Below are 16,004 nucleotides of genomic sequence, written 5' to 3' on the forward strand. Positions count from 1 at the left end.
CTTTTTCAAACTGTTTTAACACTTTACAATTGTCTTTCAGTTGCGTGAATGCAACATCTTTTATTGTTTTCTTAAAAAAAAAAAAACCGTTTCACATGTTAAAAGGTTTCTTCGCTTTTGCAGTTCTTTATCTGCTTTAGGAAAAGAATTTAAATTATAAGTTTATGTAACACCGTCTCGACTTCGCATTTTTGGGTCAATTTGGCCCACGATGAATTAATTCTTTCCTTATCAGCACGTATACCTCAACCTTCGACCAATTTATGTTAGAGTAGAAATATATTCAGCACCTTGTCTGCAATTCGATCGATTCGTTTATTTCCTTTCGTACAATTTTTATATTTCACACACGATTCTACCTAACAGAAATTCTCCATAACTAATTACATCCTCCTCCATATTTCAGCCAAGACAGAACCTCCTGAACGCTGCGTCTCGCGTGGGTGAAGCTTCCCATCAAGTACTAACGACCATTGGAGAAGAGAACGACTCCAATCGAGAACTCCAAGACATGCTACTGGCCCTGGCCAAGGCCGTTGCCAATTCGACTGCCGCGTTAGTCCTGAAAGCGAAAAGCATCGCAGCCACCTGCCAAGACTCCGCGACTCAGAATCGCGTGATATCCGCCGCTACGCAGTGCGCTCTTGCTACATCGCAATTAGTTGCCTGCGCAAAGGTTGTCGCTCCCACCCTGCATTCGCCAGCTTGTCAGACGCAGCTGATGAACGCCGTTCGCGAGGTGACCAAGGCGGTCGAGGGCTTGGTCGAAGTGTGCAACGAGACCTGCAACGACGAGAACCTCTTGAAAGAATTGAGCGCAGCTGCCAGCGAGGTGAGCAGAACGCTGAACGACTTGTTGAATCATATAAAAACAGCGACGAGGGGAGAAAGAGCCAAGGAAACGATCCAGGAAGGAGCGGTGGAAACTATATTGGTGGCCACCGATAAGTTGTTCGCCAGTACTGGCGACGCTGGCGAGATGGTGAGGCAGGCAAGGGTGGTCGGCCAAGCAACAGCGCAGTTGATCCAGAGCATCAAGGGCGAAGCGGAGAGACAAACGGATTTGGAACAGCAACGTCGACTGTTGACCGCGGCGAAGGTGCTCGCGGACGCCACCGCGAAAATGGTAGAAGCTGCGAGACAGTGCGCCAGTAGTCCTCACGATGCGAAGATGCAAGATCAGTTGCGTCTGGCTGCTGAAGAACTCAGAGCAGCGACCACAGCGGCAGCCACTCCAGCTTTGCGAAGGAAATTAATCACCAGATTAGAAGCCTGCGCGAAACAAGCCGCGTCTACCGCCACGCAGTGCATCGTCGCTGCGTCAGGAGTTACCCATCACAATACAAATCTAGCCAGTCAGGAGGAACTAGCGGCGGAGTGTCAAATGATGGTCCAGCATATACCGAATCTCGTAGCTGGGGTGAAAGGTACCCAAGCACAACCGGATAATCCCACGGCCCAGTTGAACCTTATCAACGCGTCCGAACAGTTCTTGCCACCTGGTACAGCTGTAGTGAAGGCTGCCAGGGCGGTTCTACCGACGGTGACCGATCAGGCTTCCGCTCTACAGTTGAACAACACTTCTCAACAATTGGGCGCCTCTCTGTCGGACTTGAGATCAGCGGTAACGCGAGCCAGAGAGGCCTGCGGTGGGTTGGAGTTGGACGCTGCCGAGGAACTGATCAGCAGCCTGAAGGACGAGTTGGGAGAATTTTATAGGGCTGTAGAGGCTGCTTCTTTGAGACCCTTGCCAGACGAAACGACAGAGTCCACCGCTCTTCGATTGGGAGCTACATCGAAGAAGGTTGGATTTGCCATGGCGCAACTTCTGTCCGCTGCTAAGCAAGGAAACGAGAATTACACCGGGAGCGCTGCAAGGGAAACGGCGTCTGCCCTCAAGGATCTCACTTACGCTGTTCGCGGAGTGGCTGCTACTTCGAATCAACCCGAGATGCAAAAGAAAGTTCTTATGACGGCTGACGACGTAATTTTAAAGTCTTTGCGTCTCGTCAAGGAGGCCAAACGCGCTCTGAAGAACGATGAAGCGAATTTGGTCGCGGCTGCTAAAGACGTGTCGAATTCCTTGAACAAGTGCGTTTCTTGTTTACCTGGCCAGAGGGACGTCGACGAAGCGATCAAGAATATCGATGACATGGTTCAGGTTCTCGGAATGAACGAGTTCCCGCAAACAAATAAGAGCTATGGGTAAGTTCTTTCGTGATAAGGTATTCTTATCAAGTAATACAACGATAGCTCGTTACACTTTGTGGTTCTTGTGTATTATGTACTTATCATTCATTGACACATATTTAAATTACCGAAGATAATATTGAATAGTAAATTCTTACACTTTTAGACATTTCTGGTAAATGTAATTTTACAAATTTCACCTTACAGAAGATATTAAAACATATTTATAGTAAAGGTTATTATAGAATATATTTGATATTTTTTAAATATTTAAACTACCGAGCCAGTCAATTCGATCTATGAATTTCGAACTTTTATCTAAAGTCACTCAATTATTAACAATTCTCTTACCGCAATTGTTAGGAACAATTGCTGTAACTGATAATCATTTTAATTAACAAATTCATTTGCTCTATAATCCCCTAATTACGAAGATATTCTTAATAATATCTTCTTATAATCAATTCGTAGATACATTCAGCTATGCTTTCAAACGAAGTTAAAGCTCCCTTCGTTCTCACACAGTTATTTTTTTATTTAATTTTACAGACAATTACAAAGCGATCTAAACAACGCAGCAGCCAACTTGAACGACGCTTCATCGAGCGTAGTTTCGTCGGTACGTTCCCCGGTGCAGCTGGCGAACTCTTCGAAACAATTCACCAACGCTTTCGGAGACCTGCTGGACGTTGGAATGGAAATGGCTGGTCAAACAACGATCGAAACTCGAAGCCAGATGGTCGTGTCCCTGAAGAATGTCAGCATGACGTCCAGTAAGCTGCTGGTGACAGCGAAATCGGTAGCAGCCGACCCAGGCGCGCCAAACGCGAAAAATCAGCTATCAGCTGCCGCACGTGCCGTGACAGATTCCATCAACTATCTCGTAGATGTATGTACCTCCGCAGCACCTGGCCAAAACGAATGCGACAACGCGATCAGGAACATCCAATCGATGCGGTCGCTCCTCGACAACCCCAGCGAACCGATTTCCGACGCATCGTACTTCGAGTGCCTCGAAACCGTAATGGAAAAGAGCAAGAGTCTTGGTGATGGAATGACAGGCATAGCAAATCACGCGAAGAAGTCGGAACACGAGCAGTTCTCGGTAGCTGTTCGAGGGGTCTCCTCGTCCATCTGCGGACTGATCGAAGCAGCAGCTCAGGCAGCGTACCTGGCTGGAGTGAGCGATCCGACCTCTGTCGCTGGGAAGCCAGGTCTCGTCGATCAAGCACAGTTTTTGAGAGCGGCTCAAGCTATTCACACCGGTTGCCAGAACCTCGGAAACCCGACGAGTACCGAACAACAGGTCGTCTCAGCGGCCACCATGATCGCGAAATACACGAGTGCTCTCTGCAACGCTTGTCGCGAAGCTTCGAATAAAACCAGCAACCCGGTCGCAAAACGTCACTTTGTTCAGTCGGCTAAGGACGTCGCTAACTCCACCTCCGTCTTGGTGAAGGAGATTAAAGCGCTCGATCACAATTACGAGAACAACAGGGAGAAGTGCGCGGAGGCCACGAAACCACTTCTGGACGCAGTCGATAGTCTCTGCACGTTCGCAGGATCCTCGGAATTCGCGAGTCAACCGGCGAAGATCTCCATCGCGGCTAGGGCTGCGCAGGAGCCTATCACCAGCGCCGGAAAAGCCATCATCGATGGCTCTTGCGCAATGGTGCGTGCTGCTAAGAGTCTGGCGGTCAGTCCAAAAGATCCTCCTACTTGGCAGCTGTTGGCCAACCACAGCAAGAGCGTCAGCGATTCTATCAAGTCTCTGGTTGCTTCTATTCGGGACAAAGCGCCCGGGCAAAAGGAATGCGACGCCGCGATCGACAAGCTGTCCGCTAGGATTCGAGAACTGGATGCCGCGTCTCTCAGCGCCGTTTCCCAAGCTCTGGTTCCGCGACGGGAAAACACTGTACAGGGATTCACGGATCAGATGGAGAGCAGCGCTAGCGAACTGCGCGAGAAACTGGAGCCCGTTCGAACGGCTGCGAAATACGAGGCCGAGCATATAGGGCACGCTGTTAATCAGGTAGCCTTGTACTGCGAGCCCCTCGTCTCGGGTGCTATCGGTGCTGCGTCAAACATGGTGCACTCGAAGCAGCAGATGGTGCTGCTCGATCAAACGAAAACCGTCGCGGAGTCTGCTCTGCAGCTTGTCTGCGTAGCAAAGGAATCTGGTGGCAATCCAAAGGCGGTCAACCTGCACGCGGAAGTCGACGAAACCGTCGAGTCAACCAAGGATGCGTTGCAAGAACTGCAGAACACTTTGGAGACTATTTCGACTTCTAATGGCATCGTCACCGGCTTGATAGATACTATCTCACGGGCGATGGTGAGATTGGAAGATCACAGGATGTCTACGATCGATACGGTTGATTCTTACGTGGATTATCAGACGAGAATGGTGGAAGCTGCCAAGGAGATTGCTCGTCTGGCGCAAGAAATGGTGAGTAGATGGACCGGTGTTTCTCAGGGGAGGATGTTGTCAAATATATATAAGGAATAAGATATTATTTATGTTATGTTAAAAACTAGTTCCATTCGATACAGTGAAAGATTCCCAACGATATCTAACCAACCTCCACTTTCTCTCAATTTCAGTCAACAAAGTCCAGCACCGACGTAGCCAAACTAGGTCCCCTGGCAGTGGACATTTCCCACAAGTACACTCAATTGGCCCGCGACACTTCCGGCGCTTCTGCAGCAGCATCCAACGCGGATGTCTCAGCGAGACTTCGCACAGGTGTTCAGGAACTTGGTCGAGCTTGCGCGGACATCGTTCGAGCTACAGGAACGTGTCAAATGTCGCCAGGCGACGCTTACGCTCAGAGGGAGGTCGCGGAGAACAGCAAAATCGTCACAGAGAAGGTGTCTCAGGTGCTAGCCGCTCTTCAAGCTGGTTCCCGAGGCACGCAAGCCTGCATCAACGCTGCCAGCACCGTGTCAGGCATTATCGGTGATCTGGACACCACGATCATGTTCGCCACCGCTGGAACTTTGCACGCGGAGAACGAAGGCGACACTTTCGCGGATCACAGAGAGAATATTTTGAAAACGGCCAAGGCTCTCGTGGAGGACACTAAAACACTCGTGGCGGGCGCAGCCTCTTCGCAAGAGCAGTTGGCAGTTGCCGCGCAGAACGCTGTATCGACGATCGTTCAACTTGCTGAAGTCGTCAAGTATGGGGCAGCCAGTTTGGGCAGTCAAAATCCCGAAGCTCAAGTAATGTTGATAAACGCGGTGAAGGATGTAGCTTCTGCTCTCGGCGATCTTATACACGCCACCAAAGCGGCTAGCGGAAAGCCTATCAACGATCCGAGCATGGCGCACTTGAAGGACTCTGCAAAGGTAATTGATTTCATTGTCGCTTGCGTTTTCTCGCTTTATTCGTGTTTACTTCGTTGTTGCGGTTGGCCGAGGAGTCTCCTGTTGTTGGCTTGGTATTAACCGATACTGAGACGCTTGAGTGGAAGAGGCCTGTAACGGAATGGCAACGTCGAGATACCAGGAAGTAGAGCTTTGTTAAGGATACTTGTGTGTGACTAAACGTTACTCTCGTTCCCAGTCTGGAATTAGGAAATGTTTAAGTAAGGTTTCATCGTGTATACCAAACAAGTCAAGGTTCCATCGCGTTAAACTTGAAATGCACTAATTGTAAAATCTCTGACTGAAATAAAACTAGGGCTTTGTTGAAACTTTTTTTAATCATACTTTTCTACCTTTGAAAGCTACATTTATCGCAGTTTGCTGAAAGTACAAGAAAAAAAAATAGCCCTACGAGGTCGATTTAAATTTGATGTATCAAGAAAAATAATTAGTCAGCGAGTGAAATGAACTGCTAGCAATGATTATGTGCGTTAGAATTTAGAATGGGAAACGCTTTACTAAATAACATTAACAGTAGCAGAAACCACATTAACAGAGAGGGGATTAACGACGCAGGAAAGCGCAAAGTCCCGCCCGCAAACCTAACAGTGTCTCGAATCCGAACTTTACACTTAACAACGAACCAGTTCCCTGTAATTTATTTTTTGGGGTGGACTTTAATCGATAGATTTTTCTTTGATATCGCCTCTAACCGACTTCGTTGACGTTCCACTAAAGAAAGATAGATACAGAGGAGAAAAGGTTCGGCGATCTCGCTCGTGGGGCATTGCCGATCTTCTCGAGCCTCGTAAGGGCAGCGTACGTCGTCATTCGCCTCGACCAAATGAACACGTTCACGTTATTAAAGTCCACCTTGCACTCTCCTTCTTTTCTTTCGTGTGTGTGACATACTCGATCTGTGTTTCCTTAACCGGGAAGTATGTAGACGCTGTGCGATACAGAAACCGATGTTTGCTTCGCCGGTAAAGAGAATCTCCGGCTTTGTTTGCTTGTTGATGATGATGATGAGATTTTTTTACGCGATTACGTAGTAAAACATTCGTCACGAACGGTGGACTTTAATGTGAGTTTCATTGACGATTTTGGTCTGGGCGATTCGGATAGGTGTTAGAACAGCAGCTACACCAGCAGCTGATGCCTCTGAGTGACGCCGGCGGCTCGGAGTCCGAGTGGTTCGTGTCCGATCAAGAGGAGGAACTGATACGTCTGCTCTCAACCTCAGATAGCGACCAACCGTCTCAGCGAATTTCCGATTTGCTGTTGCTCATGTAGCGGAAGCCTTGATTTTTTCTTTCTCGAGTCGCGACTCCCATCGAACATTGCAGCCTTACCCTTTCGGTGCACTAGCTAGCTTCAAATTATTATTTTCCTTTGCGAACGATTACATCGAGTCTGGTAATTCTCTATTGAACGAACGTTATCGTATCCTCCGTCAAAGAAATTGTTTTTGTCACGATTAAACGGTACATAATTCAACCGCTTGAGGAACACATTTAAACGGTATTTTTTTTGCTCGTATAGCAGCACACATCTTGGAAGTTTGACTACGACTCGTAATGGTCGCCTAGTACAGCACCAAAAGGGTAAAAATAGTCCTGTATCGATAGCTGATTATTTTCTAAGTAGAAAATATGGATTTCAATGTACTATTTCAGCTAGACAGGATTATTCTAATACCTAGAGTGACAGTTAATTGTAACGAGAACTTGATGACGAATTTGTACGCAAATTTGCATTTTACAGTTCTTCAATTGTTTGAAGTTCATTATAAAAGCATTTATATTTTAGATAGATCCTTTTTCTTTCTCGAGGATTTAATGATAATCGAATGATAGCGATAGGATACGCTTCTGCTACATTTTTATTCTTTTTTTACTACGCAAACTATTGTATCGTGCTTCAGTGTCAGTATTACTTTCACGATATCGAGTCAGCCTGTACTTTGTACCATACTTCATCTTTCCTTCTTTTCTTTTTTTTTTTTTTTGTAACGACACAATAAATCATCGAATTTTTACATTATACCTTTAAACGAGTCATTAATCATCCGTGGCAAGAATTTTTAAAACGAACCATCTTTAGGTACGTACATTCCAGTTGCAAACGTGCGTGTATTAACCATTAATAGCACCGTGCCTAACGCTTCGTTAACTAATTACAAAACAATTAATTTATGCACATCTTTTTTTTCACGATGACCCCACAAAACGTAAATTTTAGAATTTGATAGATACGTACATTAACAAATTTTTCTTACATTGCAACTAGTCGTTTATTTTTATATTTGATAAGTAAATTATTCACCACTTGTAAAATATTAAAAGAGTATTGTATACTGTTTGCAATGATACATGTAAAATACAATGTCAAAAAAATCTGAAATTTTATCAAATTTTATAAAATCATACACTTACAAAATCATTAATTTGGGTATTAGGAAAATGAAACAATTTACTGTAATACGTAATGCTTCTCCATTTTCTGATGCTCTGTCCTTTAGTGGCACAAAATTAACCTCTTCCAACGTTTCTTCTTGAATGTAACAACAACAACAACAACAACAACACTGTTAGAATTACGCTAACAAAATTAATTTTTCAAAACTAAAGTTCTCGTATAGCAGAATCTTATCGTCAAATTGTCGAAACGGCACGCCCGACATAATTACACGCATTTATAACAAGCGCGCATTAACCCCTTAACAAATGTTCTACATCTCTATAAATTTACACAATGCCCTAAAAGTCACGTAATCTGGGTCTCGATAGTAAAGAATATCCGTAACAGTAACACGAACAACCCCACGAGTTATGTGATTTTTAGTTCATCAATCCGTCCTCGATGAGTACATTGAAAACAGTACCCAGACTATCGATATGTCGTTGTAGCATTCTATCACTGACATCGACAGAACGTATTATAATTTGTCTCGTTTCTTCGTCTTCAGGTGATGGTGACCAATGTGACGTCTTTGCTGAAAACCGTGAAAGCGGTGGAAGACGAGCACACGCGCGGTACCAGGGCTCTGGAATCGACGATCGAGGCCATAGCTCAAGAGATCCGCGCTCTCAACATGCCCGAGATGCAGAAGACCAACGTGACCCCCGAAGACCTGGTCCGTTGCACGAAGAGCATCACCGTCTCGACCGCGAAAGCGGTGTCCGCTGGGAACAGTTGCAAACAGGACGACATAATCGCGGCTGCTAACATGGGACGAAAGGCAATCAGCGACATGCTGATGATTTGCAAAGGTGCTGCTTACAATTGCGCGGAAACTGCCGAGCTGAGGGACAGGACCTTTCAGGCTGGCCACGACGTAGCGATCAATTACAGAGAGCTCTTGCAAGCGATTCTCCAAATAGCGTCAAGATCTGGCGACGCCAAGCACACTTTGCCGCCGATCTCGCGGAAGATCGCCCAGAGCGTCACCGAGTTGGTGGCAGTGGCCGAATTGTTGAAGGGCAACGATTGGGTGGACCCTGACGATCCTAAAGTCATCGCGGAGAACGAGCTGCTAGGGGCTGCCGCCAGCATCGATGCGGCTGCTAAGAAACTCGCCAGTCTGAGACCAAGGAGAAGCATACAGGTGAGCCTTCTTCGACGTCGTCATTAGCGGTCTTTTTAAATACTCGTTAGATATGGCTGGAACAAAAGTTTCTTTCTTTTTGTCGCTATGTAAAATATACACAGTACTTTATGTTTATGCAACCGGGCTTTCGAAGATGAATGCGTATTGTTGTTTGGGGAATTAACCCTTTGCACTCGAGAGGTGAGTTTCGCTAGATTTGACGCAGCGAATCAACCAGCAATAATGTTTGATGTGCTGATTCTCAAATCTCAATATTAGAGATCTCATTTTCGAAATCGTAACATCATCTTCTAAGAGATAAGATGATAATATAAACACTGCTAGTCAAAACAGCCGAGTGTAAGTCGTGAAAGAAACTTTTAGGACAACTTAATACATACGTTAATCCTCAAATGGCGTTGTAGTATTTCTTCTATTGAAATGTGTACTAGGGTATTTATTACAGGCGCTGATGAGAGGATTTTAAAATAGATCGATGCTTCCAGTATTCTTTATAGTGGAGTTAGTTTTCATTTCGCGACACCATTTATTTATATGAAAAGTTTTGTTTTTTCTCTTTATTATATGCATTCGTTGCATTTAAAGAGAAATGGAAGCACCGTGCGAAGAACTGAAGGTCAAGTCTGATTTCCGTAAGATATGTTTGATATTCTTGGTTGTTTTTTAAATAATCGACCAGGAATCAAACATATTATTATGGCGGTCAGAAGAATCGACGAAAGTTCGTGTAGGGTAAGATTCACAGGAACGTGTTGGATAGTAATGTAGTTACCTTATTACGAACCACGATGCATTTACCTTAAGGTGGTATTCTAGCTTATCACGTCAATTTTCAAATATTCTTTCAATTTTTTTTTTTTTTAAATACATAAGGAATTATTTTTGTATGTATTTATTTTTATTTATATTAATTGTATTTCATTAATTTTTGTGTCATTTATTGCTGCTGTCCAAGTGATCTCAGTACAGTTCCTTTTGATAAGCATAGTTGCTACTGTGTCAGCCGCTTTGTTTATTCGAAGTGAAAAAAATTAAATTATTTTCATTATATAAGTGTCTAAGTACTATTAAGAAGTATTGGAAATGTAAAAACTGGGAACATTACGAACCTTAGTTATCAAAGATAGATAATGAGTACTACTAAACTGTTTCATATCAGATACATCGTTCTCTTTAAATTAATAACTCAATTAATTTTCTAAATTTAACAAAATCCTTCGACGCATATCTCTTTAAAGATCTAGGCTTTAAGAAAATGCCAACAAATAATAAATTTCTTTCTAAGTCTAGACTAGAATACCCTCTCGAGGCTGTTAAGGATATTTGAGACCTAGTAAGATCGCAACATAAATAATATATGCCCTCAATTGTTCATCTCTCATTTTACAGGAGGCCAACGAGGACATGAATTTCGACGAGATGATCCTAGAAGCGGCTAAATCGATCGCAGCCGCGACATCAGCGCTCATCAAAGCAGCGAGCGCGGCTCAAAGAGAACTGATAGCGACAGGAAAAGTCTCTCGAACACCTTTGACCAGCTCCGACGATGGCCAGTGGTCGGAAGGATTGATCTCTGCCGCGAGAATGGTCGCAGCCGCGACCCACAGCCTCGTGGAATCGGCGAACGCCCTTGTACAGGGTGTCAGCTCCGAGGAGAAGTTAATCTCCAGCGCGAAACAGGTCGCCAGTAGCACAGCACAGCTGTTAGTGGCTTGCAAGGTGAAAGCAGACCCTGATAGCGACAGCACGAAGCGTCTACAGGCGGCAGGTAACGCTGTGAAGCGCGCTACCGACAACCTGGTGAGAGCAGCGCAGCAGGCCATCCAGCAGGAAGAAGATCGCTCGTTGATTCTGAATCGCAGAATGGTTGGCGGAATCGCGCAGGAGATAAACGCCAGATCGGAGGTTCTACGCATCGAGCGTGAACTCGAGGAAGCCAGAGGCAGGCTCACCGCCATTCGACAAGCCAAATACAAGAATCGTTCGGACATGGGGGACACCGACACGGAAGGGGATCAGAGCGGCTACGAAAGTTACACGACAAGGTATGAAACTAGAGCTTACGATCCTAATTCGCAGATGAATCACAATTTGGAGCAACTGCAATCCGCGACGAACACCATCAGTCAACTCACTGCCGATAGGCAGGACCTCGTCAGCCCCGAGAAGGTTCACTCCACGCAAAGTACCCTGGAAAGAAAGATGAAGGATAATCAGTATCGATCCACGATGGAGAGCCAGTACGGATTGGTCGAGAAGAGGTATAACGATAGCCCTTATTCCATGGACAAGCAAATTGTCGCGGACAGCACACCTGGACAATACAGCTCGATCGAGAGAAAAATCAATCAAGAGAGTTACGGTACCACGGAGAGGAAACACATGGAAGGGCCTTATCCACCTGTACACACCATGACCTATTCTTCAGTCTCGCCCACGCGCAAGGTTTTCCAGGAGCAGCAGCATTCTTACGAGAAATACTCTCAAGAACAGTCTTCCGCCGACGATCGATCTTACGAACGGAAGTCTTACTCTCCGAACCAGGAGCAAAAATATTACAGTGATTCCGTGGATAGATTCTCAGGGCACAGCCCCATGAGCACCTTCCGATCCGACAAACATGTAGAGGCACAGCGTTTCGGCGGTCTTCCTCAGAACCAGACCTTCAAGAACGTCGAAACGAAAGTTATTCCTGGTGGCAGGATGGAGACGATCACAACGAAGGTTTACACCTCCACCCCTGGCAAGACCTCCAGTTCAAACTTCGTGTCTACGGAGGAGACCAAAGAGTACGCGACCTCTGGTAACGAGATGTCTACGTTCAAAGCTATCGATAACGACGCCCACGAAGAGCGCACCACGAAGCAGTCAACGACGCACAAGGTCACCGAGAAGAAAACCGTTACCACGACCATGTCCAGTCGACAGGAGTCGGACACGAAGACGTTTCGATTCTGGGAAACGTAATTAGGAATAGAAAGTTGGAGAGCCGAGCATCTTGATAAAGATGTCTTTGAATAGCAAATGTTCTTTCTAACGGAACAGTGTGGAGGACGCATCGTAATTGTTGTTTGATGCACGATCGAGCAATTTACTTTGCTCGTAGGATCTTCGTAATATTCTGTACAATAGAGGGAAAGAAGCGTCCCTGATGGTAATTAATTATTATATAGACAGATTTTGGTAGGACAAGCTGCGGCGAGATCGATTAACGAATAACAAGAGATTAGAAATTGATTAATATCGATGGGGTTGGGCATGAAAACGTTCAGGAGACGAGATTTCAGATCACGATTGCTGATTGTATCGTTGATCGAGTAGGTAAAACTAAATATTGTCATATTTAACTGCCTATTTTTACTCTGAGCGTATTATATTAACCCAAGTACATATTTTCACGTGCTTAGAGACAGAATTGATACTTGCAACTTAAAAGTAATTCTGAAATTTATCTACTCTGACGATACGGAAACGACGAAAGTAATTTGAGAAGCCAGAGATTTTTGAAATCAAAGTAGTTGATCTCGTTTAAAATCTAGAGGGTATAAGCGAATATCGTACGAATACGAAACGTTTGAAATTTTGTATTCATTCAACGTTTTATATTACGATTGATGCATCCGGAGATCATTTTTTCGGTAACCTTTCATTTAGTCTGTTCTTTCTGCTTACTGACAGACAATCGATATTAGAAATTAAGGAGCACGGAAGAATTAGGATTAACTATTATACACATTTTTCTGAGCCCCGTTCGTTTTTCTAACGTCAGTGAATATTGATACTGTAGTATCGTGTAGTATAGTGAAATCGAGAAGGAATAAATTAACCGAGATTGCCTAAACACAAAGGTACGAAGAGTTAAACTATTCCATTTGAAAGCATACGATTAAACGCGTAAAGCGATCAGGTCAATTAAAAAACGATTCGCCTCCAGCGTTTTAAAATATATTTCGGCGCCTTTGTATGATAATCTTTGTGATAATCGATAGAGAAGTGTCCTTAGATAGAAATAACGCGTGCTTTCGAAGTTAGCCTTTTTGAGAAGAATTATGGGCTCGATTCAAATGGACAATAACCGTCCCGTTCACCCAAGTGAACTTGAAACATTTTCTCACTATCGAATGAACACTTATTTAGTGTAATAGGCAAGATTGATCCTTCGTTTAACAATCTGATTTTTATGAAGAAATCGTATATAAATACGAACCAACAATTCTTGATCTTTTGATATAATTTGATATTCATGTTTTAACTTTCGAGAAACTTTTGTAAAATGTATTTGAGAATTTTATTAACAGTGTCGCTGGTACTTTATAGTGATGAATTACTATGAAAAAACAAATTTATATATCGATCAAAGAGTTTATGTATAGAACTTTTTCTATGGCCGCTTGATTTTTGATAATATTTTGAAAGAATATTTTACAACGACGTAACGGATAAGAAAAATATTCGTTTAACCAACAACGAAACAGCTTTCGTGCTGTAAATCGGCGAAGCCCTCCCGTTGACACGCGATTAGAAACCGTCGAACGCCGCAGTGAAGCCACGTCCGATTTAATTTAGTTCTAATTTATCGTAATTTTAAGTTTAAGGCCACGGATTAACAAGAGAAGCAACATATCATTTAATTTTATTAACTTACCGAGACCGTGTGGCGTTGACCCTCGGTCGCTTTCATCCTCTCCCCCTTTAACATTTTCTTTTTTCTCGGGATTAACATTAATCTTTAAGCCTGCCTTTGTTAGTTCTGGATGCTATTTGTTCGCTTGAGCCTGTATTTTTTACCTTACACATATTCGTTTCGCTGTTCCCTGCTGTTTGCGTGTGAGTTTCGTCAACCGTTCAACGACGATGGCTCGTTTTCTATAATTTCACCGACGAATCGATCGTCAGCCTTTTTCAGTCAGAGCTGTCCGACAAAAAAAATATTTAACGAGCGAGTGGAATATTGTACAGGGTATTAAAAAAAAAAAGCAAATATTTGCCACGACTTTCGCAGTTGTATCGTGAGATTCGTCTAGATTTTGTAATTCAGAGTTCTTTTTATTTCTATACGAAGATAAAGTGGGGGAACTCATTGTTCCCAGAATCAATTCCATAGAATTTAATCGACCAAGACTTCAATAATCTCTTGTGAGAACTTGCATCGTCCATCACTCGTGATTCATTTCGAATTTTCTTATTCTTCTGTCGAATAGAATACGTACATTTTTTACTTAGAGTGTCAGAATTGAATTGAATTTGCGAAGTCGCGACGAACAGTTTACATGTACACCTTATAAATTATAGCGTACCGAATGAATGAGACGTAGAACATGCTGGAATAAAAATAATCTTCTGATAGAGTAAAACTCGATGCAATGGTTGAGGAGTGATCGATGGAACAGCGAGAAGGGGAAAGGTGGAGTACGTATTATATTGTAAAAAAGATAACGATCAATTTATTCTTATTACGGCACGAAGTATGCTTTTTCGCAAGTTTGTAAGGAACTAAATGATTACGAGGTAACGGAAAAGAAATAAAAATGTTAGTTTAACGCGACTCAACTTGAAAGTAAAATGGCTGAAGCCCGCAAACACATTTCGAGGATACGGTTATAAACAATTTACCAGGATTTTGTCAGAATTCGAATGATCAAAGAGTGTGGTGCTTTGAATAACTCCACGAATCCTCCAGCTGGAGGATCCGAGCTGAAGCTTTGAAAAACTCAAACGAATTCTAATGAAGGGTTAAAACGTTGCATAATTTTACTGAAGAAACGTCAGAAAGGTTCGAAGCTTGGAATAAATATACGCTTTTAAAGAAAAATATTTTAGCGAAGTCACTGAAGCTTGGAGATTTATAGGATAGGTGAAAAGGTTGAAGAACAGGCCTGTTCCAAGTGATCGATTAGTGCAATTATTGTTAGTCTTTCGAAGATATAATTGTAAATAGACGTTAGGTATTCCACGCGATGTTCGGGTGTCCTCGCGAACGATGGAAGATTATTAAAAAGCGAAAAAAAAAAATACGAAAAGTGCCTGAGTGTTATTTTGTTATGAGCTGCCGCTTTTTTTTTTCACGTGCTCGTAGTGAACGTAGAAGTTTTTCAATATTACCAAAAAGTCAAATGCTTTACTAATGTTCGGTAGTACGATCACAATAATAAAAATAAAATAACGGGAAAATTCTATTTCGGAAAAGAGATCGTCTCAAAAGAAACGAAGAAAAGCAGATTTTTGTTATCGAACTTTTCCAAAGTAACGACGTGTATGTATATATGGGTGCGTGTATGCGTGTATTTACACGTACACACATTATTGCATTTAGTATCATATATTTTGAGAACGATCGCCAACCGTATTTTTATTTTATATACGTATACCTATTATATAGATGTGTGCCATGATATATAAGAAAGTATATATACATAAATGACGGAGATAATGAATTATACAAGACAATTATGCGATAGATGATATATTATATATTCTATGTATATCGTTAATGTATTAAAGAGAAAGCAAGCAACGATGGCGTCTTTACAGTTTTAACATTTGCAGCATTGTTTTGACAATTCAAATATATACACAGAATATTTTCAATCGTTACTTTTCGAACAATCGATTTAATCTTATGCGTATATTATTATAGCGGAATGTTATACAAGTTGTAATATTATATTATATTATTATTCCTTCATTCTTATTATTAATTATTATGATTAAGTTGCAGCAAACGCTGATCGGTATAACAAATATTATTTTATTACTATATTACAGTGAAGTTCGCAAATATACATACTAGCCCTATTACATTCAGGTAATAAAGAATTTCTAACACCTTGTTGTT

The 16,004-nt window shown here is 42.9% G+C and overlaps 1 protein-coding gene across 5 annotated transcripts in view; it reads left to right on the forward strand.

Moving 5' to 3' along the window:
• The window catches only part of LOC128878862 (talin-1), a 58,002-nt gene extending 42,007 nt beyond the window's left edge, over positions 1-15,995 (forward strand). For 4 of the 5 annotated variants that reach the window (XM_054127443.1, XM_054127446.1, XM_054127444.1 and 1 more), the window contains 5 exons: positions 407-2,205; positions 2,740-4,639; positions 4,795-5,541; positions 8,528-9,166; positions 10,559-15,995. In XM_054127443.1, coding sequence (XP_053983418.1) covers positions 407-2,205; positions 2,740-4,639; positions 4,795-5,541; positions 8,528-9,166; positions 10,559-12,136 — 6,663 coding nt within the window. In that variant the 3' untranslated portion in view covers positions 12,137-15,995. The other variant, XM_054127447.1, reaches the window with a different exon arrangement.
• Positions 15,996-16,004: the final 9 nt, after the last annotated feature.

The sequence above is a fragment of the Hylaeus volcanicus genome, chromosome 6 (assembly GCF_026283585.1).
Source record: "Hylaeus volcanicus isolate JK05 chromosome 6, UHH_iyHylVolc1.0_haploid, whole genome shotgun sequence".
Lineage (NCBI taxonomy): Eukaryota > Metazoa > Arthropoda > Insecta > Hymenoptera > Colletidae > Hylaeus > Hylaeus volcanicus.